We start from the raw sequence: 25,849 nt of genomic DNA on the forward strand, positions 1-25,849 counted from the left end.
GAGAGGCAGACACGCAACTTTATTTACGGAACAGAAAGTGAGGTCTGAGACCACAAAACTGGCAGGGAACCCCAGGGGAGTGTCACATTTTTAAGGGATGTAACAAAAACTTTCCCAATGTAAAGGCCAGGGAGAAGAGATTGTTCCAAGGGGCTCTGTGGGGCCAGCATCTTCAGCACTTGCTAGGAGGGAATTTCACCTCATTCTCTAACCAACCCAATGAGGGAGTGGATGAGCTCCTGGCAGAACTCCCAGCTTCCTTTTGGGTGAAGGGGCAGGTCTTGAGATGCAGGGCTTTGTGGGGATGTGGGGATACGCAATCTGCAGAAGTTTAGCTGAAAGCTTCTTTTCTGAATCAGAGACAAATAGGAAGGTTGGAGTTTTAAGAGGCAAGAAATTTTCCCTACCCATCACGCTCGTAGAGGCAGGGAGAACGCAGTCCAGTCTGCGGTTCCTGCATCTTCTCTTCTGACACGGCCATCATTGCCCCAGCCTTAGCAGCTGGTATGGCAAGGGAGCGGGTCACTTCTAACCTTAGGAGAGATCTTTTGTGGGTAATTGTCTTGTTCCTCTCACCTGAATGAGCCCTGATCCTGCACAAATCTGAAGTAGCCGCTGCTTTGCCTGGCTTTACTTCCCTCTGAACACTGAAGCCATGCCCACCTCATGGCCTAGCCAGTTACGGAGCATTGACTCCAGTTCATCAGGGTCTTGTCCCACTAGCCAGATAGTGGGGTTTGCCTTATATCAGCCTGGATGCCTCTCTGTCCCAGGAGCCACTGGCACTGACTGGCAGTATCAGACAAACCACACCAAGACGGGAAACAGAACTTGCTCTATTGGCACTGAGGCTGGCTCCATAGTTTCCTCTCTCAATGGCATGGCAATGGCAAATTGGGCTGCTTCTGAGGTGGGTAGACACCTCAATTCTTCCATCGGATTTGCTGAAAGAGAAGAACAACAGGACATGGCTAGTATTAGTGCTGATCGCAGCTCAGATCCCTCAGGAATATGCCCAGGGGGTATCTGCCCCACTGGACGGGAGAACACTCTCAGGGAATTCAGCCCACGCTCGAGTGACGTTGCAGCAAATGACATGGTGGGCGGGTTTATAAACTGATGTGCCTGGAAAGCTTTGAGGTTTAAGTCAATGAAAACAGTTGGATGTTCCCCTGCAGCATGGGGAATCCAAATCCAGCAGCTCTGGGCTAGCACCTGGGATCAGCAACAAAAAACAACTAAAGTCAGGAAGTGCAAACTGACCCGCTAGTGTCACTGCCCCAAGCTGAGTCAAATATAGGGAGCAGACAAGCAGCAATAAAGGCAAATGCTAAAGATCATCACCACAATATATGGATCCGCACAATCCCCTAGGAGGTGGGTCAGGATTACTTGCATGGTATAGATGGAGAAGCTAAGGCATGAAGGAAAGGGACAAGGCCATGCAGCAAGCCAGGATTCTGAGTCAGACATTCCTGACTTGCAGTCCCCTGTCAGACTATGACTCACTATAAGCTTTTAATACAATTGGGCCTAATAGGAGAAGTAAAACAGAACACCAACCCCAGAGGTAAAAAACCCTTTGATCTCAGGAGGCCCCAAAACAGTCACCTAACAGGTTGTGTCCAGTATAGACCATCAAAAAGGAGCCCAGCCCCACATTAAAGCACCACTTGTTATTGGTCGTCACATGCTAAGACTGTAAGCTCTCTGGGGCAGGGACTGTCTTTCACACCCATGACACTAGTCCTAGCACAATGCCTTGAGCCTCTTTTCGCTATCGCAAAAACAGAAATCAACTCTTTGGTGTGGGGACTCAGCACTGAGCAGTTGCTATTTCTCCCTTTCCCAGCACCAGCTCTTCTCCTCCAGAGACTCTGCACAGATCCCCCTTTCCTGTGTTTAACTGGAACCTCCACCTGGACTAGCATCTTCCCAGCAGGGAGAGAGATGAGGATGTGGGGACACAGGGCAGCAACCCCAATGCCACACACCAAAAACCCCACTCCTGTCTCTGATTAGTGTCTACAGGAGAGAGTACCATAGGGCTAGCTCTGGGTGTATGTGGGTGAGGAGTCATTTTTTACCAAGTTGCTGAGGATACTGTCTATCTTGTCCTCTTCCGCAGAGCCCCGCTCCACCTTACACCTGTATGCCATCAGCTGGTGCCGATCCTTCAGGTCTCTGTATGTCTAGTTAAACAGCAAAACCAGAGTTAAGGGAAGCAACCTTCTTTATTGGGCAGCACCCCGCTGTTCAGTTGAGGAATAACCCTCCAATCTCCCCAAAACCTTGGCCACATGCTGATTTCCGCAAAGACTCATCGCTATGCAGCAGGATCCATCACAGGCAGCCAGTCCTGGTGAAAAATCACAGATCTTATGGGATGCCCCAATGGAAGGTTGGGCCCTCACCTCAAACCTTTGGGAAAGGCCTCCTCCAGGAAGGAGAGGCTCAAGGAGTTGGTTCACCGACTTTTCACTCCTGATGACGGAAGCTCACGTCCTGCTGTAGAGCAAATTCCAAGCCTCAAGCCATTCCCAAGCTGACAACTGTCTCTGAATTGTGCCATTCAGCACAATTGCATCTCTACACCAGAGGAGCTCAGGTGGGAATAGCAGGGGGTGCTGCAGGCTGGGATTGTGAGGCCCCAGCAAAGCTCCTGGAGGTGGGGGTAGAGTGAGTGTGAGCGGGGCTCACTTGGCTTTAGCTGGTTCTGGGAGAGGCCAGGGAACACAGGGAAAGTAAATCCAGAGGTAAATGAGATGGGCACATGACAACAAGGCAAGGGAGATGTGGGAGAGCCTGCCCCCAGCTAGGTGTGTCTGTGTGTAGGGGGGGATGTAGACCTCCCGCTTTGTACAGCAGGGACTCACATCAATAACAACATCATGGCACTTATATTTCATGGCAAGGTTCAACCTTGTCTCAACGTCTTCCACGAGGCGCACGTACTCCTGCAGCACCTGGATGGGAAGGCAGGAGGCATCAGCAGAGCTCACTTCCCCCTAGCCACCCCTTCTCCCCCAAAACACCCCTGCCCCAGTCAACTAGCCTCTTACAGAAGGTCACCACACAGTCTGGCCCCCTCTGCAAGCAGAAGATAGTGCATGGATGGGACAGCCTCACAGATGAGCCTGCTTAGGAGGCTCCAGAGGTAATGAACCTAGCCCCTCCGCAAGGGCCCTGCCAACCCATGGGGCAATTCCTACACTACCCCAACTCAAGGGAATCAGTTGAACACTTGCCCAAATGAAGCATCTAGAAACCTAATGTAGGAAAGAAGCCATTTGATGGCCTGGATCATTTAGAGGGGCTTTGCCATCCACGATCTGATCCCTCAGACACCTCAGAGTCTGCTGCTGTCCATCTCCCTTAGCTGAGGTAACTACCTTCCCTGTGAAGTAAGTGTGGCCTGGCACCAACAACTTCCACACAAAGCCAGTCTGCATGTACTGCTTTGACAGAGCCAATCCCAGCCTCCCCACGCTCTTATAGCACTATGACTTAGAACATAAGAAAGGCCATACTGGGTCAGACCAAAGGTCCATCAAGCCCAGTATCCTGTCCTCTGACAGTGGCCAATGGCAGGTGCCCCAAAGGGAATGAACAGACAGTTTATCATCAAGCGATCCATGCCCTGTCACCCAATCCCAGCTTCTGGCAAACAGCTGCATCTACCTCCCTTGGGTTCTCACCCCTATGATGTTCCTTCCAGGCACATGTACGTAACTAAGGGACTCAGCTGGCCCAAACAAAGAGGAACTTCACATGGGGAAGTCCTTCACCATCCACATCTATGGAAGCCAGGCAACAACCACATGGGGTCAATGCCCCTCTCTGGGCTGTAAGCAAATTCACTTGTTGGATCAGGAAGAAATAAACAGCCCCCCGCCCTCCGCCACACTGTAAGGTATAGGTAATGGCCACTGCTGGCAGCATGTTAGCAAGCTAGGTGACCTAGTGGTCTGAGTCAGTGCAACAGGACTGTAGACCGAATTGCCCAAAGGTCTGATCCAGTGTGGCAGAATAGCAGACTGGATGGTGTGTTCTGACAGGGCAGTTCCTTTGCTCACCTGCACGGGGGCACTGTTCCGCTGCAAGATCTCCACCACTCGATGGAAGCCAATGGGAGCTCTCTTCTTGGTGTAACCCAGCCAGTTCTGAAACCACAGCCCAAACTCAGCACTAATCTTTTTGAAAGGGACGTCCCATGCAAGATTCCCAGAGGGTGGAGAATTGAGGGACAGGGCTGTTAGTAGATTTCGGTGCGGGGCAGAAGAGCCACAGGGATTGCTCCTCCTCCTCCCTACCCTCTCCATAGCCTCCAGAGGGCAGTGGTAATCTGCCTCTGGCTGAGGATGCTGCTCTTTCCTGCCAGACCCTAGTTCCACAATCAGCAGCGTCCCATGTCTGGAGGCTGAGTTCACAACGCATGTGAATCCCCTGCAGCTGAGCCTCAAGGCAGCCTCCTTCTCTGGCTGAGCTGGTAGGAGCTGTACTAAGTCCATCTCTTCAGACAGGGGAACCTGCTCTCTGAGCAACTCAATCTGAACCCCACAGCATGGATGGGCCAGGCCCAGAGCTAACAAGTAATGCTTCTCCAAATAAACCCCAGAGCGGGCCAGACAAGTCACAGTGCTGGGATACTTCAGCCCAAAGCAGCTCAGGCCAGATAGGAGACAGCTCAGGCCAGACAGCTCACTGCCCTCTAACCAGATGGACATAGCCAGGAAACAGCAAGTGTTTGGACCCACCCCCCAGAAAGATTTTGCCACTCACCTTGGTGGTGAGCAGGGCATCCACATCATGCCAGGCTCGCAGCTTGGCGCGGGCAGCCAGGGCTGTCAGCACATACTGTTTGTCTGGGATCTGCAAGGCAGAGACACTGAATGCTGAGGATGAGAGCTCAGACTGGGGTGAGGGAGCAGGCAGCACCAACCACTCAGCAGGAACCAAGCCAGCTGCTGGGAGGGGAGGGATAGTGCGATCCAAGCCTGAGCCCGGCAGCACAGTAGTACATGTAGAGTCACACAAAGGAACTGCAACTCCTACTGAGGCAGGGTTAACACGGCTCAGGCCCCCAGCATGGCCCACCCCATTCCACACTTACTCCAGGGAGAGTGCCATGCTGCTGGAAGGTACGGAGGGGGCTCCCAATAGGGCTGGTGCTGCAGGCTGAGGCTGGCAATGGACTGGCAGTGAGAAGCGCCCGTTTTCCCCTTCCAAGCCATAAGAAACAAGATAGGACCACCCGTAGGCCGAGCACCAAAGCCAGTCCCTCACCCCAGTTAAGGGAACAGCCTCACAGAGCTTGGGGTTCAAATCCAGGGGCAAGGGTTCCTGTAACCTGGGATTCCAGCGGCTCCTCACACCCCAAGTTCCCCACAGAACTTCCCGCAGGCTCTTGCAGCCAAGCTTCCTCCCTTGTCCCCCAGGAGGGTCCAGCTTCCAGCCCAGCCCAAAGCAAAGGTCTCCACAGAGCTTGCCCCTTATCTAACAGCCAGATCTAATCCCACTCCTCTTCTGTCTGGGGAGAAACCCTTTCTCTGCCGAGCCAGCAACCCCTACTTCTGACAGGACTCAGCCTCTCAATTTCCTTCCTCCCAGGCACCCCAGCTCAGTTGCCTGCCTGTTCATTGATGCTGTCACAGAAACCCACCTCCCACCAAGAATGAGACACCCATCTGATTTCACTCCCTACCTTAAAGGTTTTCTTCAGGTTGGTTGGACTGCTGAATGTCCCCTGGAGAGAGAGAATAATGCTCAGCCTTTTCAGATCTTGGCTTCCCCCGCCCCTTACGGTATGTTTACACTGCAGAGGGGAGTGAGTCTCCCAGCCCAGGTAGGCAGACTCACGCTAGCAAGACTCAAGCTAGTGCACTAAAAACAGCAACATGGATGTTCCAGCTCAGGCTTTGAAGCCTAGGGGGTCAAGGCTTTGGAGCCCGAACTTCCACCCAAGCCAGAACATCCATACCGCTATTTTCAGTGGACTAGTTTGAGCCCAGCTAGAGTACGTCTGTCTACTCAGGTTGGGAGACTCACTCCCAGCTGCAATGTAGACCACCCTGACAGACCCAGAACTCCTGCTTGCCAGGGCTCCGTACATTACCAAGGCTGCTAATGCTAGATGGGGAAATGGAGGTTCCAAAGGAAGCAACTCTCCCATCTCCTCCTCTGCTATCTGGGGCTGGGTCTCCCATGCCTTTAGTCTAGGGCGCTCACACACACTTCAAAGACCATTGTCCCACATTTGGGCCTGAAAAGGTTAATAACCACGTTAACCCCTTGGACACTGGATCCAGCAGCTGCCTCTGAAACAGTGCAAGGTAGCTGCTTTCCCTGAGGTGCCAACTCTTCTGTGATGGCTGCCGTACCAGGCAAAATGCCCCTCTCCAATGCCGTCCCCACACTTCTTATGGCCCCCTGAAGTGCCAGAACTCCACAAAATGTGGGGACCATTCTAGAAGGAATGAGGAACTCTCTCTGAAGATTGTGTGAGGGGTGGGGGGGGGAGGATCTTTGTAGATGGAAGGGAATAGTTTCATCCTTTCTTTACCAGTGTGCCAACTTTATTAGCTGAGCGGTTGGCTGAGTGGCACTGGACTGGGACTCAGGAGATATGAGTTCTAGTTCTGGCTGCCCACTGGTCTGCTGGTGGACATTGTGAGAGTCACTGCACCTCTCCATACCTCATTTTTCCATCTGTAAAACAGGGGTAGTGACTCTAAACTCCCTTGATCTACGGATGGGAAGTGCGAGGAAGAGCTGGGCACTATCATTATTTAGTGACCCATACCAAGGATCTCGGCACAGAATTCCAGACCCCTGCCTACCCCGCTATTGCCCCCACCTCGGCCTCTGTGTAGTGGTAGAAGCAGGAGTAGAATAGCGTTGTCACCAGTGGCATGTTGAGGATCGAGGCCTTTCGTGGGTATTTCCGAAATATCTCAGACTGCCCAGAGGCCTCCAGATGTCGGTCGTTTGCCTAGAGAAGTAGGATGAGAGAGACTGCATGGAAACCAGGCCAGCCACACTTTGCTCATCCAGTTCACAGAGGATGAGGGTTGTCTGGTCCAGTTTCCATGGGACAGCCCTGATTTCAACAGGACCATCTGTGACATTGATAGACCAGGTGCCAGCTCTTGCCAAGGCTGTAGGTGTCAGCTGAGTGCTGACAAATTCATAGGTGGAAACCAGACCAGCTCACCTGTATGTTAGCATTGCTCAATATAGGTGTTCGATTTGTAAGGATGCGCTTAGTATTTAGACTCTATAAAATGCTTGTAAGTTGCTGCACGCATTAATCTTATTCATAACTTCTGAACTCCGTCCTATAAGGTAGTATGTAAGTTTTGCTTTATAACTGTAAAAATGTCTGCTCTGAACTTGTGAACCCAGGCAGCAGAACTGTTTCCCCCACCCATCAAGAAGGGCTATCAAAACTAAGTGTGCCACTGTGAAACATCACTATACAAAGACTGGGTTGATGGTCCTCTTACACCCATAGGGTGCTACATGCAAGAAAGCCCAACCCATCAACTTGAATTTTGGAAGAAGGAAATAAAAGACAGCTGACATGAAAATTCTTCAGACTCTCTGCTGTTTGGACTCTCACAGGGCTGGAGCTAGGAAACAAAAGCAGAGATCCCCAGGGTCAACCTGGGTTAATTGTAGAAGACATTCAGTGCTGACAGATTACTATATCTCTGTCACCTTTTGGAACCACAGACCAACTCATTTGTGTATATATGTTGCCTGCTTTAACCTGTAAATAACTTTCATTTCTTTTTTTTAGTTAATAAATCCTTAGTTAGTTTATTGTCAGATTGGCTACAAGCGTTGCCTTTTGTGTGAGATCTGACGTCAGTGACTAGTCTCTTGGGACTGGGAGCAATCTGAATCTTTTGTGATCTTTGATGTAAGGGACCATTTATCATTTCATGCAGCTTGCCTGGGTGGCAAGATAGACTGGAGTGTCCAAGGAGACTGTCTGTAACTCCATGTAAGACTGTTACAGTGCTGCAGGAGTTCACATTTGTTACTGGGTGAGTGAAATCTTGTTACAGAACATAAAACCAGTGTCTGCCCTGAGGCTGGGTTTCACGGTTGTGAGCCACCGGACAGTGTGACACTATCTTAATGTGCTGCACAGCTCTGAAGCAAATGCCCTGCATGTAACCATCAGCACATGATGATATCCGACTCTCAGTGGGACAGCATGGTGCAGTTGCCTATCAGCAAAGCTTGGATATGGAGTCACATTAGATCCAAGAGGTCACAAGCTAGTCAGCTACAGCATCTAGAAACTTCTTATTCCTCCCAGATAGGGAACCTTGGCATTAGAACAGGCCGGTCTGCGCCAGGGGCAGATGGAGAGCCCTGAGACACACTCCCTCTATGGCCAAAGGAGTGAGGCCCTTACCTCAATGATGATCTGTCTCTCCAGGAGCGTATAATGGTCTTGAACATGAACGGCATCTTCAGATGAAAATGGTAACCTGGCAGGCAGCAAAGAGATGAGGACAGCCACTATCAGCATCTCTTCCCAGCACACAAGGCCTGGAGGGGCTCTCTCTTCCCTATTTTACCTTACCTGTGTATTCCTGGGGGATGAACTCCCCATGTTCTTGCTCCCTATATTCATGAGGACTCAGAATGGCATCCCTCTTTGGCCTCACCCACCCAAATGCTCTGGGAGCGGCAGTGAGTTCTCAAGCTCTCAGCTTCCCAGATCACTGCCTGCTCTCTCTGATGGAGGCCATCTACAAAGAGAGCCCAATCAGAGGGGGAAATCTTCTGGACTTCAAGGAGCGGTAGGTGAGAGAAGGAAGCTCAGAACAGTGCTAGTGATACCCACCAGAGACTAAGATTTCACCTTGGCACCCCAGGTCTCATCCCCACCCATGGGGTAAGTGATCAGAAACTCCCCAAGGTGTCTCTGCCCTCTGGTCAGCAGAAGGTATTTTGGGGTACTGATCACCACCGGCTGTTCATAATCACTGTGTTGTTCCTCAAACCCCCGCTCAGTGATGAAAGAGAGACCACTGTCTCTTTAATCCTATGCATCACAAAACTCTACTGCAGGGGTAATCAATAGGAGGACCAAGGGCCAAAACCGGACCACCAGATGCTTTTGAATGACCCAAAAAAATTTATTTACTTTTTTTTATTATTTATTTTCTCTGGAGTCTGGACCTTGACTATACCTTGACCAAGAAATCTGGACCTTGACAAAAAGTAGACTACCATTCTTCTACTGGTTCCAGCAGGCTTATTCCACCCTCCAGGAGGCACTCACACCCCACCAGTCCCCCACCTTCCCTGCTCACCTGATGCAGCCTTTAAGAAATTCTCTTCGTTTCTCTGCTTCCTGGATGCTCAAGTGCTCCCGGTACCGAGAAAGCTGGAGGGGGCAGAAAGAAAACAGGAGTTGTTCAAAAGGGAATGGGCTCAGGAGATCTTGTCACCTTCCAACAAAACATGAACTGAAGCCCTGCCCACTGATTACACCATGCCTAAAGGCTAGCCACTCCCAGTCCCCAGGCTCTTGTCACAACAGCATCCTTTGTTGGAGGGTGGGATGTGCGAGGGGTCTCTGAGGGGTCTCCCCCACCTTGTAAAAGCTATACAGGAGAAGTTCCTGCCACGGCTGGGAATACTCACGGCAACCTCCTCGGTCCTGTCCAGGAACCTGCAAAGGGAAACAAAGCATTAGCCCTGCTCAGCACCCTCCACTCTGGGTCCAACCACAGGCAGTGTGCTAAGCCCAGCCTTGATGCTGGTTGGGGAGCCTCACCTGAGCAGGTCCAGGAGCAGCTTCTGCTCCCCTGTCTCTTTCAGGAAATGGATTAGATGGCGCAGGGCCACCTGTCGCACCTCCAGCTCTTGGAATAGGATTTCTAAGTGGGGATTAACAAACAGCATGTCAGCACTGAGGAGCCATGAGAAGGTGTGAGCTGGCCAGCGTGGGCTGTTTCAGTATGGATGGTGCTGCTAACTTCTGGAAGAAAACTAAAGGATTCTGCAAACCCCCCTCTCCAGAACTTAGTCCAACCTCTAGTGACCAGGAGTTAGGAAAGGAACCCAATTCCACCTGTTTAATGGCCGAGCACTCTGTGGTGCATGGTCATATCCCACACAGGTTCATTCTCATTCATCCCCACCCCAACCTCTGCCATCTCCTAACAGAGGTCCAGGTGCTCAGTGTCTCTCTGGGTCTTCACAGCCAGCACCAACCCTGTCCCATTATGCTCACTGGATCCAAGGTGCATCTCTCTCAAGGAGACACCTGGCTCAGTTAAGAAGCACCTAACAAGAGTGATCCCAGCCCTTTTCTCCCTTTAACTTGCAGCAGGTGAGAGAATCTGGCCACGCTCCCCTTAACTGAGAAACATAATCCTGCACAAACGCCACTGGCCCTAGACACTTCCCAGCCACATTTACCTCTCTTTAGCGTCCTCTTCAAGAATATTAGGATCTGTAAGCAGAAGAGACATCCCTCAGATGAGCAGATGAACCCCCACTAGCATCTGGATAGGCAGAGACATCAGGGGAGGCCCACTCATCCACAGACATCTCAGCTCCAGCCTTCAAGCAAGGCTTGATCAGTGTTTTGTATTGAGCAATGCTAGTGTCTTCCGTACTGCATAGGCCAAACACAGGCCTGGGGGAGCTTGTGAGCTGACACACACTGGTTTGGGGAGAAGGTCTGCTGGCTTTTCTATAGCTTAGATAAGAGAGGCTTCAATACTTAAACTATGGCATTTCCGTCATGTCCCTCCTGAAGGACCCTAAAGAGCTTTCCTAGCAGCATACATACAGGGACCACCTCACCCACCGCGCTGGAGTAGGAGGGATCACACCACCCAGCACATGGCTCATTTGCTGCACAATGCTCTAAGGCTAAGAGTCTGGGACAAACCTCTCCCCTTATGAGCAGCTCCCTGGAATATTCAGTGCAGTGTGCAGCAGATGGGACCTAAGCTTTCCACATCTCACCCCAAAGCCCTGAACACAGGCAGGGACAGGGAACCTGATCCATCGGGCACAGGAAGTGGAAAAGAAGCTGATTGCTGGGGATTCCAACCAGAGGTTCCAGAGAAGCACGTGATTTTCAACCAAAGACTGAGAACATGGAGTTTCCCAGACCTCAGACTTGGCCCTTTTTGGTAACACACAGATTTTAATTCAAAGCACCAGCAGCATTCAGGGGCTAAATAGCTGTGTAGATACACGGACCCCTTATGAAACCATCCTCGCCACCACCAACCCAACCCTAAACTGCAGAGGAGGACTCACAGCTGTAATGACATTCCCATCATGCACTGCGACAGCTTCATCCAGGAGCATCAGCTTCTCCTGCAGGGAACGGAACCTCTCCAGTGAGCAAATCTGGGACATCATTGGAGACAAGGAAACACTGCATCAGTCAGGTGCCTGGAATCCAACCAAGATACAGGGATCTAACCCTCTCTCTAATCTTGAATGATTCAGCAACATGAATCACTCCTCTTCAGAATATTTCTCATTCCTTCTGAGCCCAGGGCTGTGAGAGAGTCTCCCACTGAAGGGGTTTTGCAGGATCAGGCTCTCTAACTATACAGCCTGGGGGCAGCATGGTGCCTGCGCTGCTCCCCAAAACACCCTGCAAACCACCAGAACTCATCAGAGCAGAAGGGCCCTGGTATCTGGGTTCCTCTGAAGCTGATCAGCAGACTGGAACTGGAAGACTCTGCCTCTTCCTTGGCTCCCTTTAGCCCAGAGCTGATCTTCCCCCACCACTCCTTAGCCTTGGAGCTACCCTTTCCCTCAGTGGAGATGGAAGCAAAGCCCTTCACCAACTGCTAAGAAGGGAAAGTTACAACCTTAGCGAAGGGGTAGCAGCAGTCGGGTGGTTACTTCTGCACACATCACCTTCTCCTCCACAGGACTCATCTGCTCACCGCCAGCCCTGAGCAGCTGGGGCCAAGGTCCCAACTCCACTGCACCAAGGACGACTCCCATTTTCCCTGCTCCCTACCTCTGATTGCCACCAACTATGAAGAGAGCCAGAGCCCTGAAGTTGACCCCACGGGTCGTTTGTCATAACGCCAGCTCCAGAAGGGTCAGTGGCACTGCAGATGACCTCATGCCATGGGAGAAGCCTCCAGGGTCTAACAGAGACAAAGGCTCTAGCAGTGGCCCAGTGATTGCCACCTGTCACTATTCCGGACTCTAGCGGTATCTCAGTGCTTCCTTTCTGCTTTTGCTCCTTCTATTTGGCAAAGCCATAGGTGGGCACAGAGCATTGGACAGTTGTGCCCGCTATGGCCATGCAACCAATTAACGGAGCTGCCCAGTTCCCCTGCCCAGTCCCACAATACAGAGATGGAAGCACAAGGCAGCCTGAGAGCACCAATGTGACACTCTATATCTTGGGGGTGTGCCCTGTGACCCCCATATTCCTAATTTATATATAATTGTGATACTGCATATAAAGCATGCCATGTGAGGTATCAGGGGAAACATTACGATCTGCCAAAAGCCATTGTTCTATCTAAATATGTATACCTCAGGGCAGCGCCCTGTAACCCCCATACCTAAATATGTATGCCTTGGGGGAGTGTCCTGTAATCCCCATATTCCTCATTTATATATAATTGTGATATTGCATATAAAGTAAAAATATCATCAATGCGTATGAAATTATAAGAATTGTGTCGTATAGTTTTCACTAAAATATGCCATGTGTTTGAGAAGCTCCCAGATAATAGCTCTCCAGAGACAATGACAAGGGAGGTAACCAACACCCGGATGGGTGCTGAACAGACATCACCAGTCACTGTCTAGCAGAGGAGTTACAATTCAATGACTCACTCGCAGGAGACACACCAGAGTACTGCTTCACCTTGTGACTCAGTAATGCCCACCAGACATGCCTGGACTTGTGTTCTCCAAGCACATGGACAAAGGGTATAAAACAGAACACAGTGGCCCCCGGCTTGGCCTTTTCTCCTTTCCCCACCTATGCTGCAAGCAACAAGGACACTCAGAAGACTGAAGACTCCAACAGAGGAGACTGGCCCAGGTTTCAAGGGTGAAACCTGTGTACTATGAACTGCAAGATACAATGGGGTGAGAAAAACTCCTTAGTCTAGAAGTTGCCCAATAATAGGGTTGAGAGTTTAGATTGTGTGCTTGTATTTTATTTTATTTTGATAACTAACTCTGACCTTTTGCCTATCATTTATAATCTATCTTTTGTAGTCAATAAACTTGCTTTACTGTTTATCTTTACCAGTGAGTTTGCCTGAAGCATTTGGTGAATCTGCTTAGGTTTACAAAGGCTGGTGTATATCCACTTTCCATTGATGAAGTGGTGAATCAATTAATAAACTTGCAGTGCTCGTCTTGAGCAGTGCAAGACGGTATAGTCCTGACGTACAAGGCTGGGAGCTTGAGGGGATTGGCCTGGTGCCTTTCTCTGTGTGATTCATGAGTAGCTCTGGGAACATTCATGCAATCTAGCTGGGTGTAGGGTAGCACATGCAGTTGTGATGATAGTGCCTGGACGGGTTTTCTGCTCATCACTAGCAAAGCAGAGAGAGAGCCCAGGCTGGAGCGTTAAGGGGGCACAGCGGTCCCGTGGTCCCAGGCTGCACCTCAGGAATCCCGAAACAACCAAGGCTCCCCTCTTGCAAGCAAATGGAAAAGGAATGTCCTTACCTTGCCCCTCTGCATTCGTCTGACTGTATCCTTGGGACTCCAGTCGCTGCTGTAATCCTGCAACAGAAGACATAAGCTCATCAACTTCCCGAGATGCTGAGGGGCCAAGCTATCCCAGTGTTTGCTGTGCAGCTCCTCCCACTCAAAGCTGGGACTGATGAAATAACCTGTCACACAGTTCACAGCAGCTAGAAGGGTTTCCCAGTAGGCTTTGCAACTAACGAGAGTAGTAGAGTTCTGATGTGACTGAACTGGCCTGGGGAAGGAGGTTCCAGAATCTTGTCACTTTCCTGGAACCTTTGTGGGAGGGGGAGGCAGGTTGATCTGGTCACTGGCTGGTACCACTGGTGCTAGCGCAATCCAAGAGACTCTGAAGTTCAGTCCCCAGAATGCCATCAGGCTACTATTTACGTGCAACCTTTTACTGCTGGTTGAAAGGGGCCAATCACACCTGCAGAGACAGAAGTCTCTTGTTTATCCACACGATAGCTACAGCCCAGGTACTGTGTGGGAAAGCTTGCTCTCGCACTACCCTGACACGCCTGACCCCTAACCTCATAGAGCTCCCTCAAAAACCCACAGCAGGGTTCAGTCTCAGTGGCCCATTAAGTCCTTAGCTCCTCTGCTGAAACTACCTAGGAGGGTGACAGCTGGAGTGGTTTTGGGGATGAGGACACATTCCCACAGAGCCTCATGTGGCAATGACTTTTGCTCAACCCCACCTACAGCAGACTGGATAGAGCCAGAGGCCGAAAGGAGAAAAGGGTGTCTATTTATTGCCTTGGACAAAGACTATCACTGCATCCACATGGGAGGTGCATCTTAGAATGGGCTTCCACCCCAGGAACCTTAAACCCCAAATGTTTCCCCCACACACAATTTGAGAGACTGTGAATTGGCAGGGAAGGATTCAGTTACATCTTCCCATTCCCATTCTACTCTCAGGCAGGCTTCTTCTGGTGAGCCTTCCCTGGCAGCACAGGGAACCCAAAGCCAACAGCCTCGGGCTAGTGCCTTGGGACGGGCAAAGGAAAGGGACTCAAATGAGGAGGTGAAAGGGACCAGGCTAGTGTCACTGCTCCATCCTGAATAAAAGGCAGGGAGTGAACAATGGGCAGCAGTGCGGAAAAGTACATGGGATTTTAAAATTCACTGATGTCTCATCAAATCATACAGGCCAGAGAAGGAAGTGCCTTTTAGGTTCCACCCCGCCCCTCCCTCTAAGATGCCAATGCAGGACTGGGCCCTGATGTATGGTTCTAGGGCCTTGCACAGTCTATGGTAAATGTTCCAAGAATCAGAGCTTCCACTGAGACAGCTCCTCCGCCTGATCCAGATCACTGTCCAGAAGTTGGTCCTGGAAGTCAGAAGAAACTATCCCTACCTTCATTTCATCCCATAGCTATTATTTCCCCCTTTATTATGCTAGATTATTCCTCCTCCACCTACTTAATGATCTCTGTGGGGGGCAGTGACAGAGAAGGAAAGGACACTTCCCATACAAAAAGAACAGGAGTACTTGTGGCCCCTCAGCGACTAACAAATTTATTTGAGCATAAGCTTTTGTGGGCTACAGCCCACTTCATCGGATGCATAGAATGGAACATATAGTAAGAAGATATATATACACACACATACAGAGAACATGAAAAGGTGGAAGTAGCCATACCAACTGTAAGAGGCTAATTAATTAAGATGAGCTATTATCAGCAGGAGAAAAAAACTTTTGTAGTGATAATCAGGATGGCCCATTTAGACAGTTGACAAGAAGGGATGAGGATACTTAACTTAGGGAAATAGATTCAATTTGTGTAATGACCCAGCCACTCCCAGTCTCTATTCAAACCCACGTTAATGGTATCTAGTTTGCATATTAATTCAAGCTTAGCAGTTTCTCGTTGGAGTCTGTTTTTGAAGCTTTTCTGTTGCAAAATTGCCACCTTTAAGTCTGTTACTGAGTGGCCAGAGAGATTGAAGTGTTCTCCTACCGGTTTTTGAATGTTATGATTCCAGATGTCAGATTTGTGTCCATTTATTCTTTTGCGTAGAGTCTGTCTGGTTTGGCCAATGTACATGGCAGAGGGGCACTGCTGGCACATGATGGCATATATAACATTGGTAGATGTGCAGGTGAACGAGCCCCTGATGCCGTGGCCAATGTGATTAGGTCCTATGATGGAGTCACTTGAATGGACAGAGTTGGCATTGGACTTTGTTGCAAGGATAGGTTCCTAGGTTAGTGGCTCTGTTGCGTGGTTTCTGGAGAGTATTTGCTTCAGGTTGGGGGGCTGTCTGTAAGCTAGACTGGTCTGTCTCCCAAGATCTGTGAGGGTGAGGGATTGTTTTTCAGGATAGGTTGTAGATCTTTGATGATGCGCTGGAGAGGTTTTAGTTGAGGGTTGAAGGTCACAGCTAGTGGCGTTCTATTATTTTCTTTGTTGGGCCTGTCTTGTAATAGGTAACTTCTGGGTACTCTTCTGGCTCTGTCAATCTGTTTCTTCACTTCAGCAGGTGGGTACTGTAATTGTAAGAACGCTTGACAGAAATCTTGTAGGTGTTTGTCTCTGTCTGAGGGGTTGGAGCAAATGTGGTTGTATTGTAGAGCTTGGCTGTAGACAATGCATCATGTGGTGTGTCCTGGATGGAAGCTGGAGGCATGGAGGTAAGTATAGCGGTCAGTAGGTTTCCGGTATAGGTTGGTGTTTATGTGACCATTGCTTATTAGCACATTAGTGTCCAGGAAATGGACCACTTGTGTGGATTGGTCTAGGCTGAGGTTGATGGTGGGATGGAAATTGTTGAAATCATGGTGGAATTCCTCAAGGGCTTCTTTTCCAGGGGTCCAGATGATGAAGATGTCATCAATGTAGTGCAAGTAGAGTAGGGCGTTAGGGGATGAGAGCTAAGGAAGCGTTGTTCTAAGTCAGCCATAAAAATGTTGGCATACTATGGGGCCATGCAGGTACCCATAGCAATACCGCTGACTTGAAGGTATATATTGTCCCCAAATGTGAAATAGTTATGGGTGAGGACAAAGTCACAAAGGTCAGCCATCAGGTTTGCCGTGGCATTATCGGGGATACTGTTCCTGATAGCTTGTAGTCCATCTTTGTGTGGAATGTTGGTGTAGAGGGCTTCTACAACCATACAGGCCAGGATGCTGTTTATCTCAGCAGCATCCCTTAAGGAAGGGTGTGTGTAAAGAAAAGCAGCATATTCAGGAGGAGAACAGCACCACCATGGGGCAGGGAGTTATTCCTGTGTGAGGTGTCCTTAGGCTCAGAGTAGCACTCTTGATTGGGAGTTAAAAGGTGGTCAGAAGGGCAGGCAAAGCGTGGGACCCTTACTGAATGGGGGAGGCAACATAGTGACAGATGATGTGGAAAAAGGTGAAGTACTCAATGCTTTTTTCGCCTCAGTCTTCACAAACAAGGTCAGCTCCTAGACTGCTGCACTGGACAACACAGTATGGGGAGGAGGTGAACAGCCCTCAGTGGTGAAAGAACAGGTTAAGGACTATTTAGAAAAGCTGGATGTGCACAAGTCCATGGGTCCAGATCTAATGCATCCAAGGGTGCTGAGGTAGTTGGCTGATGTGATTGCAGAGCCATTGGCCATTATCTTTGAAAATTCATGGCAACTGGGGGAGGTCCCAGACGATTGGAAAAAAGCAAATATAGTGCCCATATTTTAAAAAGGGAAGAAAGAGAACCTGGTCAGCCTCACTTCAGTACCTGGCAAAATCATGGAGCAGGTCCTCAAGGAATCCATTTTGAAGCACTTGAAGGAGAGGAAGGTGATCAGGAACAGTCAACATGGATTCACCAAGGGCAAGTCATGACTGACCAACCTGATTGCCTTCTATGATGAGATAACGGGTTCTGTGGATATGGGGAAAGCAGTGGATGTAATATATCTTGACTTTAGCAAAGCTTTTGATACGGTCTCCCACAGTATTCTTGCCAGCAAGTTAAAAAAGTATGGATTGGATGACTATAAGGTGGATAGAAAGCTGGCTAGATTGTCGGGCTCAACGGGTAGCGATCAATGGCTCAATGTCTAGTTGGTAGCCGATATCAAGCAGAATGCCCCAGGGGCTCGGTCCTGGGGATAGTTTTGTTCAACATCTTTATCAATGATCTGGATGATGAAATTAATTGCACCCTCAGCAAGTTCGCAGACGACACTAAGCCGTGGGGAGAGGTAGATAAGCTGGAGGGTAGGGATAGGGTCCAGAGTGACCTAGACAAATTGGAGGATTGGGCCAAAAGAAATCTGATGAGGTTCAACAAGGACATGTGCAGAGTCCTGCACTTAGAAAAGAAGAATCCCATGCACTGCTACAGGCTGGGGACCGACTGGCTAAGTGGCAGTTCTGCAGAAAAGGACCTGGGGATTACAGTGGACGAGAAGCTGGATATGAGTCAGCAGCGTGCCCTCGTTGCCAAGAAGTCCAACGGCATATTGGACTATATTAGTAGGAGCGCTGCCAGCAGATCGAGGGAAGTGATTATTCCCCTCTATTCGGCACTAGTGAGGCCACACCTGGACTACTGCGTCCAGTTTCGGTCCCCACACTACAGAAGGGATGTGGACAAATTGGAGAAAGTCCAGCGGAGGGCAATGAAAATTATTAGGGGGCTGGGCACATGACTTACGAGGTGAGGCTGAGTGAGTGAGGAGAGATTTGATAGCAGCCTTCAACTACCTGAAGGGGGGTTCTGAAGAGGATGGCGCTCTAGGCTGTTCTCGGTGGTGGCAGATGACAGAACAAGAAGCAATGGTCTTAAGTTGCAGTGGGGGAGGTCTAGGTTGGACATTAGGAAACACTATTTCACTAGGAGGGTGGTGAAGCACTGGAATGGGTTACCTAGGGAGGTGGTGGAATCTCCATCCTTAGAGGTTTTTAAGGCCCGGCTTGACAAAGCCTTGGCTGGGATGATTTCGTTGGGGATTCGTCCTGCTTTGAGCAGGGGATTGGACTAGATGACCCCCTGAGGTCTCTTCCAACCCTAATATTCTATGATTCTAGTTCCAGTCTCACAGCAGGAATAAAGCCATTGCCAATGCTGCGGCTGCACTGTTGGTGGGGAAGCGGCTTTCAGGCAAAGCATTAACAAATGTTCCCTTCTACCCATCTCTGCAGGGCTCCTCAGTAAGAAGAGGGAGAACTCCTGTGTCTCCACCAACATGCTCACTTTTAGTGGAAAAAGATGTGATGTCTGAGACTCTGCATGAGTTATTGCTGAAGGGACTCCTGCAGGCTGGAACTGGGACTGTACATCTCACCTTCACGCTCCCAGTTCCTAGATTGCCCTCTGCTAGCTAAAAGGGGGACTGGTCACTCACCCCTTCCACCCCATGTGACCTTTGCAGTTCATTGCTCTAACACCGGGATAGTGAATGTGAGTCACCCACCTTGTATTCCGCCTTTGGTCTGCGCAGCTCTGGAGCGTAGCTTTTAATGCCTGTGTCAGAGAGAGCTGTGAAGGGGAAGGCAACACACTGAGTAGCAGCGCATCTGAGATCCTGATTCACATCAACCTTCCTATATTTCCCCAGGTCTAAGCTTCCTCCCTAGCATAGGTTCTTTGTCAAAAGAACAGATTGAGCAGTAAACCCTGGGCCAGCCCCATGGACTGAGAGGAGCCCATATGTCCATGGACTGGGCACAGAACTGCAGTGAACCAGAATGTGAGAAAGTCTGGCTAGAGGCCCCTTCCAAACCACAGGAGGCTCTATACAGGCAGGTTATTTTCTATCAAAGAGGCAGCATATTAAGCGATTAGACTGTGGGAATGAGTCAGGAGATACTAGTCTATTTCTGACCCTTATACTGATTTGCTGGGGGACTTTGGGCAAGTCTGTGCCTCAGTTTCCTCATCTGTAACACGGGGAAGATATAGTGACCCAACTTTCCAAAGGGCTTTGAACTCAGTGTGAAAATCCCCTACATAAGTGTCAAGTGTTATCCCCCTTTCCCCCACCCTGCTTAGAAAGGAATAAAAACTGCTCTCTTACCATCTGAAAGGGACTGAAAACTCCCAAATTTGTTTCTTCCTAAAAGAATCAAACAGGCAACAGTGAGAGATTTTCAACTGGCTTTCCCCAGGCAGCACCTCTCACCGAAGGAACACAGAACTACACTCCAAGTGGGCATCCCAGACTAACTCTATTAGACAGGGCTAGCCTATTGGAAACAAATGGGGGAGGGTGAGAGGGGGGGCGTGTCGGCTCTCAGACCATTTCCTACTGGACATCTGTCCACATCACACAACAAAACTGGCACTAACTGACCCCTTGCTGCCAGAGGGGCCAGGGCTGAGAGGGTTATGGAGCTTGAACTCCTTACCCCTGGAGGGGTCCACTACAGATCACTGAGCCAGTCTGGGGGGTACAGTGTTGTGAGAAGAGGGAGAAGGCACTGGCATCTGTATCTACACTGTGACTATACAGAAGTCTTCAGTGTCCAGGGCTAAGATTTCAGCACCTTTCACCAGCACTAAATCAGTTAATGTATAAGAACGGGGGCAGTCAAAAAACATGACACATGGTTAGAGGACATTCAGAGGAAATTCAGCTTTAGAATCAGACTTGTTTCCAGGCTGGAGAGACAACAGCGCTGAGCCACATGGCTCTCCCTCAGCCAGCTGGACTATGTCTGGCAATGCCAAGGTGAAGTAACTAGCTCCATCCCCACATGCAACAGTAGAAGCCATCTCAGCTCCAGGAGAAGGGTATTTGCCTGCTGCCTCTGGGGCAGAAAGGACCAAGCGCAGCCCACCTGGGCCAAACACAGTCCCAAATAGCCTTTCATCTAAAGTACAGATGGGTGACTGCTGGAGACTACAGCTCCTAGCATGCCATGCTCCACCTTGGTCCAAGCAGCTTTGTTACTCCACAGTGCATAGCATGCTGGAAGATATAGTCTACATGGCCTGCCCCTCTATACTGAAAGAGACCTCAGCCAATCCCCCAGAGATGATGCATAACATGACCCCGCTTCTCCTCCTCCCCCGCGTCGCCTCTGCTCTCCCCACTTTATAAAAAGCAGAAAGGTCACAGACACCTGTCAAGTGGCTGATGCAGCCTGTGGCTGGGCAGAGATGGGGCACTTCCTGGTCTGGGATACGCACAAAGTAACTGGACTCCCCTCTGGCACTCTTGTGGGAAGGTCCATCTGCCCCAGCCAAGTAGGGACTTTACCTTTGAAGAAACTGCTGATGGAGTAAGAGGAGGCTTGCTTGGGGAAGGCTACATGGGAAGAAGAGCCCTTCTGTAGGCCTGAGTCTCTCCCTTCAGGAGCATTAGAGCTGCTGGAGGCTGTCTCCTTGATGGACCAGGAAATACCTATGAAGAGAGAACAATCCTTGTAACTCACCAAAAAAACATAAAACCAGTCTTTAATGAAAAATTCTAGAGTGGAAGACGCATGTTAACTCTTGTGTCCTCATCACTTTTCGTTTTGGAACATTCTGCACATTCTGCCTCTGTATTTACCTCCCTGTATCAACTGGATACAGTACTCAGCACATAGCTTCCTAAACTTGAACTTGTGTAGTGCTGAAGTTTAAACAGCTGCCCCGTTCCTCCTCAGAAATGGCTGCATTTCAGTGGTGTTGTATGGGTACAGCTTGTATAAATATTACAGATCACTTATGTGACACAGTACATTTAAACGGTGCTATATGAGGTGTGCCACATTCTCTGCTCCAAAGAGCTTACAATGGAAGATACAAAACTAGATACTGGATCCTTTGGTTTCTCTGGACTGGAGAAATGTAAGACATTCCCTTCCAGGCACTACAGCACTGAGATAACTTTGATGCCTGCAGACGACAGGCAGGTATTGTGACACACCCCAGATGGGGGCGATAACGTGCTCAGCTCTGCTCCCTGTTGCTCTAGGCACAGCAGGCAGCCTCTCTCCACACAGCTGTACCCTAGCCCCACCACACACACAAGCTTTTGAACAACTGGCATAGCAGAAGAAGAGTGAGCCAGACTGTGATAGTGGGTGGTTGGGTAAAGAGGCTGACTGGGAAGGTGAACAGGAGACATAAGCAAGAAGAGCAGCTGTGGTGCAAGACAAGAAGCGCTGGCTCCATGCAAAGGATTGCTGCAGCATGGTGGGAGCGCTGCAACCCTTTGATCTCTCAGGTAATAAGAACACGGTAGGGGGATCCATGCACAACATTTAAGTTCACTGGGTTGGTCCAAACCTGAGGACATGGCTATATCTAAGCTTCTTCTTAACAGGAAACTGCTCTGACACCACCCACCCTGTAGAGCTCCCACCCCTGCCCATAGCTTGACAGGGACTGAACTGTTACTATGGTGACCTTTAGGGTATATGGACCTAGCTTCCACACAACGCTGCCTCACATCATCCCTTTCTGTTCTCAGAAGAATGAAATCTCTTCTTTCCCAGGCATGTTGCTGGCCAGCCCTGCCAGCCCCCTTTATCTAAGATGCCACAGCACCTAGCATTGTAGGTTTGGGTAGTTTTTAAATTATTACACTTTATTATTACACTTCAATGGTCTGCGCAGTGCCACAAATGTGGCCTGGTGGATGGGGGAACACAGGGAACAGATTATAATAAAATTATCAATATTAACTAGGGTTGTGCATTTTAGTGGTCCAAAAAACTGGTCAATTGACCAATCAAATATTGGTCAAATAATGTCAAAAATGGCCAAATGTTTTAAAGCACTAATTTATTAGAACAGTAACAAAACAGTCAAACTTTATGGTCTTCAACAGGTTTAGCCTTAAATAGATAATTATGCCAAATTACAAAAAACAAGTTACTTAACTGAGTAATTTTAACTCAGAAAAATGCAAAAACACAATCCAATGAAATTCTAAGAAATGAAAGAATGGGACCATGACGCAATCAAAAAGGTAGGTTGCCACCCACATCAGGGCATTTTTGGTGGAAATTTGACCATAGTCAAATAATAGTCAACTGACATTATTTGATCAGTCAATTGACCGGCTTGCCATGCCTGATATTAACTATCCAAGGAGGAGACTCCCAGCATTAAGGAATCTGACAACCTCAAAATACTGTAGGATTATCCTCAGGACTCCAACGAGCAAGTTTTATCTGCACTTGGATCTCTGCTATTCCCTATAACAATCCAGGAGTCATGATCCTCAAAAGGATGTGGACAGCACCTGTCAGAGGGTCATAACCCAGCTCCCATTCAGTCTCCAACTGTCCACCTGAAATGGATTGGTTCAACTGCTTGCAACTGAAACTTGTACCTCAAGCACCACATCAGCCCATCAATCATGCTGAACCTTGTAGCATCTCTGACAAAGTCCTGCAGAAACTAGCATAAAAGATTCTGGGAGAAACAGGTTTCAAGTGTGGGAGAGCATAATAGGTTGTCAAACATACTTCCGGTGGTTCCTTCACCTAAGCTTAGTGGATGCCAGATATGGATAAAGTCTATGCTGGCCTGTGCTGGATATTGGGAGAGGGAGAGTGGAACTCCCTCCACTTATATAAATGGAAAGAGTACACTGGTGACCTCATCTTATTCTCCTTCTAATGGGCTGAGGCAGATACAAGTTTACATGAAAGAATGGGAAGTGGGAGGATTAGACTCCAAGATCCCTGTATTCCTGGGGAAGGGATCTGACTTTGGAGTAAGAAAAGTAGCTGCACAGCTCAAGTCCAGACAGGAATGTTTTCATACGCTTTCCCTCCGCAACATAACTTTCAGATACCCCTGCACTTACTGCCCACTGGCTCTCCACTCCAGCTGAACTTTTCAAGGTCATCATCATCATCTACGATGTCTCGAAGGCTGTTCACTGCCCGCTTGGACTCCTTTAGCTGTGGACAAACACAAGGCTAGCATAAAGACCATCTCTGTTCCACTCAGGTAGCCTGAGGCTTTCCTGGACCCACTCCCGTCCAAACAAACTTTTTGCACATGCCTTCAGTGCTTTGCACATGCCTTTTCCAGCCCCCACACAGCTGAAAGACCAGTGGAAGATGTTCCACACTTCTGCACAAGGCAATTGGCCAACAATCAGCCCCTTTTCACCAGTATATGGAACTTGAGGACTATGAACATCTGAGCAGTTAGTTATAAATACCTCAAACTAGCAGGAGGTGCAGGTGGGGATCACTGGAAAGGTAATTTACCCTCAATTTATTATGAGGTCTCAGATTTGCCCTACAGGCCTGATGTCAAGAGACCTTAAGGATCTCCACACAGACAATCAAAAGATAAGACAAATATTCCTTGTTTTTTAATCTCTTATTTGCCCAGCAACACTAAGTCAGTAAGAAGAACTCATTAAAAGGTTAATTCTGAAATTTTCATTAATTTAGTGCCAAGCACACATGCCTGAAGCCCTCTGTTTATTCTCAGGGACTCAAGGGCGAGAGGGAATTCAGTGTCTCTGATCAAGTTTGAGGCATCTCTGCTAAAATGGCCATGAAGGGGACCAAATCTCCAACGAGTCTACTCGCACAACAACGGACAGAAATCTACTAGGAAATGAAATGAGGTACAACAACTCCCTCAATTATTTTTAAAAAGAAAAATATACTGTATTTTTTGGTGTTTTCTACTTATTTCCCCTCCCAGAAACATTACACAGATCCTCCAAGATTTACAGAGAAAGTGAGGAAGAAGGCAGGACCCAACATTTATGCCCTTCAGACTCCCTGTTCCTTCTCATGGGTCTAGCACAGCTTCTTTCAAGTGAGGGGTGAAGCGATTTAACTGTATGCACGGGAACCCTTAAACAGCTGGATTTCTCCATTCTCCCATTTTTTGGAAGAAAGAGGTGAGTCTCTAGGGAAGGGGTAGGCAACCTGCTGCACGCAAGCTGATTTTCAGTGGCACTCACACTGCCCGGGTCCTGGGGGCTCTGCATTTTAATTTAATTTTAAACGAAGCTTCTTAAACATTTTAAAAACCTTATTTGCTTTACATACAACAATAGTTTAGTTATATATTATAGACTTATAGAATCATAGAATATCAGGGTTGGAAGGGACCCCAGAAGGTCATCTAGTCCAACCCCCTGCTCGAAGCAGGACCAATTCCCAGTTAAATCATCCCAGCCAGGGCTTTGTCAAGCCTGACCTTAAAAACCTCTAAGGAAGGAGATTCCACCACCTCCCTAGGTAACGCATTCCAGTGTTTCACCACCCTCCTAGTGAAAAAGTTTTTCCTAATATCCAATCTAATATTATTATGTCTAATACCTTATAGAAAGAGACCTTCTAAAAACGTTAAAATGTATTACTGGCACGCAAAACCTTAAATTAGTGTGAATAAATGAAGACTCGGCACACCACTTCTGAAAGGCTGCCGACCCCTTCTCTAGGGTTTTATCAACCCATGCAACCTGAAGACTATACCTGGGAGAGCTCATCATCGTCATCATCAAATGTGAAGGCTTTACACTTGGAGCTGTGCCAGTACTCCTCCTCGTCAACTTTCATCCTGTTCATCTGGAAAAGCAGCCAAAGGGAAACACAGGTGCTAAGCGACAGGCAAATCTTTCCAGGCTGGATCAGAACCAGCACTTCAGGGCCTAGGCCCTCAAGGGAGGGCCCTTGGGTCACCACACTCGAGGGCTTTAAGGGACTGCAGCGCCTGACCAGGCAAAGAGGGGTGGACCCACAGGGCCGGCCAGAGGAGAAGGGAATGGTGGGAAACGAGGCTGTGGCAGATCGGATCAGCCCATGGCCCGGCAGCTCAATAACCCGCCTGGCACGAGGGGACCGGCTGCGCAGATGCCGAGGCCCGGGTCTGGCCGGGCTCTCTCGGCCCTGCTACGCCGGGGCAGCGGCACCAGCGAGCCCCCCAGCGCCGCCGCAGGGCGAGGCCCCGAGCTACTGCGTCGTGACTGGGAGCGCCAGGGCCAAGCAGGCCCCGCCCACCGGCACAGAGGGACGGGGCTCGGGGCAGGGGCCGCCGCTAGGACGAAGGGTGCTCACCGCCCCTCCAGCCAGCCGGACAGCCCGGAGAGCGCCTCCTCCCGGGGCGGGGGTAGCTCCGCGCAAAGCACCATGGGATATGTAGTTTCCGCCTTCCCCTCTCATCCGCGCCGCCCTCTGCCTTGTTCCCGGGGCCTCCGTCCGCGGAGGTTTGGACTACGA

General features: G+C 49.4%; 1 protein-coding gene across 5 annotated transcripts; it reads right to left on the minus strand.

The window, feature by feature from the left end:
* On the minus strand, positions 1-25,843 carry VIPAS39 (VPS33B interacting protein, apical-basolateral polarity regulator, spe-39 homolog). 5 transcript variants are annotated; one of them, XR_012159508.1, is made up of 21 exons: positions 25,688-25,836; positions 25,106-25,198; positions 23,464-23,560; positions 20,917-21,060; positions 19,732-19,770; positions 19,129-19,193; positions 13,711-13,767; positions 11,305-11,397; positions 10,450-10,483; positions 9,803-9,905; positions 9,670-9,697; positions 9,336-9,409; positions 8,429-8,504; positions 6,857-6,991; positions 5,705-5,746; positions 4,783-4,872; positions 4,077-4,163; positions 2,877-2,966; positions 2,088-2,192; positions 577-944; positions 1-350 (listed from the first exon to the last, which is right to left on the minus strand). XR_012159508.1 is itself a non-coding variant. In XM_073349299.1 (20 exons), exons 1-20 carry the CDS (start codon positions 25,790-25,792, stop codon positions 924-926), a joined length of 1,578 nt encoding a protein of 525 aa, XP_073205400.1. In that variant the 5' UTR covers positions 25,793-25,836; the 3' UTR covers positions 1-923. The 5 variants fall into 5 exon arrangements, 3 of the variants coding, with proteins under 3 accessions (XP_073205400.1, XP_073205399.1, XP_073205398.1); XM_073349299.1 differs by having other exon boundaries at positions 1-944; XR_012159509.1 differs by lacking the exons at positions 1-350; positions 577-944 and adding an exon at positions 2,415-2,508 and having other exon boundaries at positions 2,105-2,192; positions 25,688-25,840.
* Between the last annotated feature and the right edge of the window lie 6 nt (positions 25,844-25,849).

Source organism: Lepidochelys kempii, chromosome 6, assembly GCF_965140265.1.
Source record: "Lepidochelys kempii isolate rLepKem1 chromosome 6, rLepKem1.hap2, whole genome shotgun sequence".
Taxonomy (NCBI): domain Eukaryota; kingdom Metazoa; phylum Chordata; order Testudines; family Cheloniidae; genus Lepidochelys; species Lepidochelys kempii.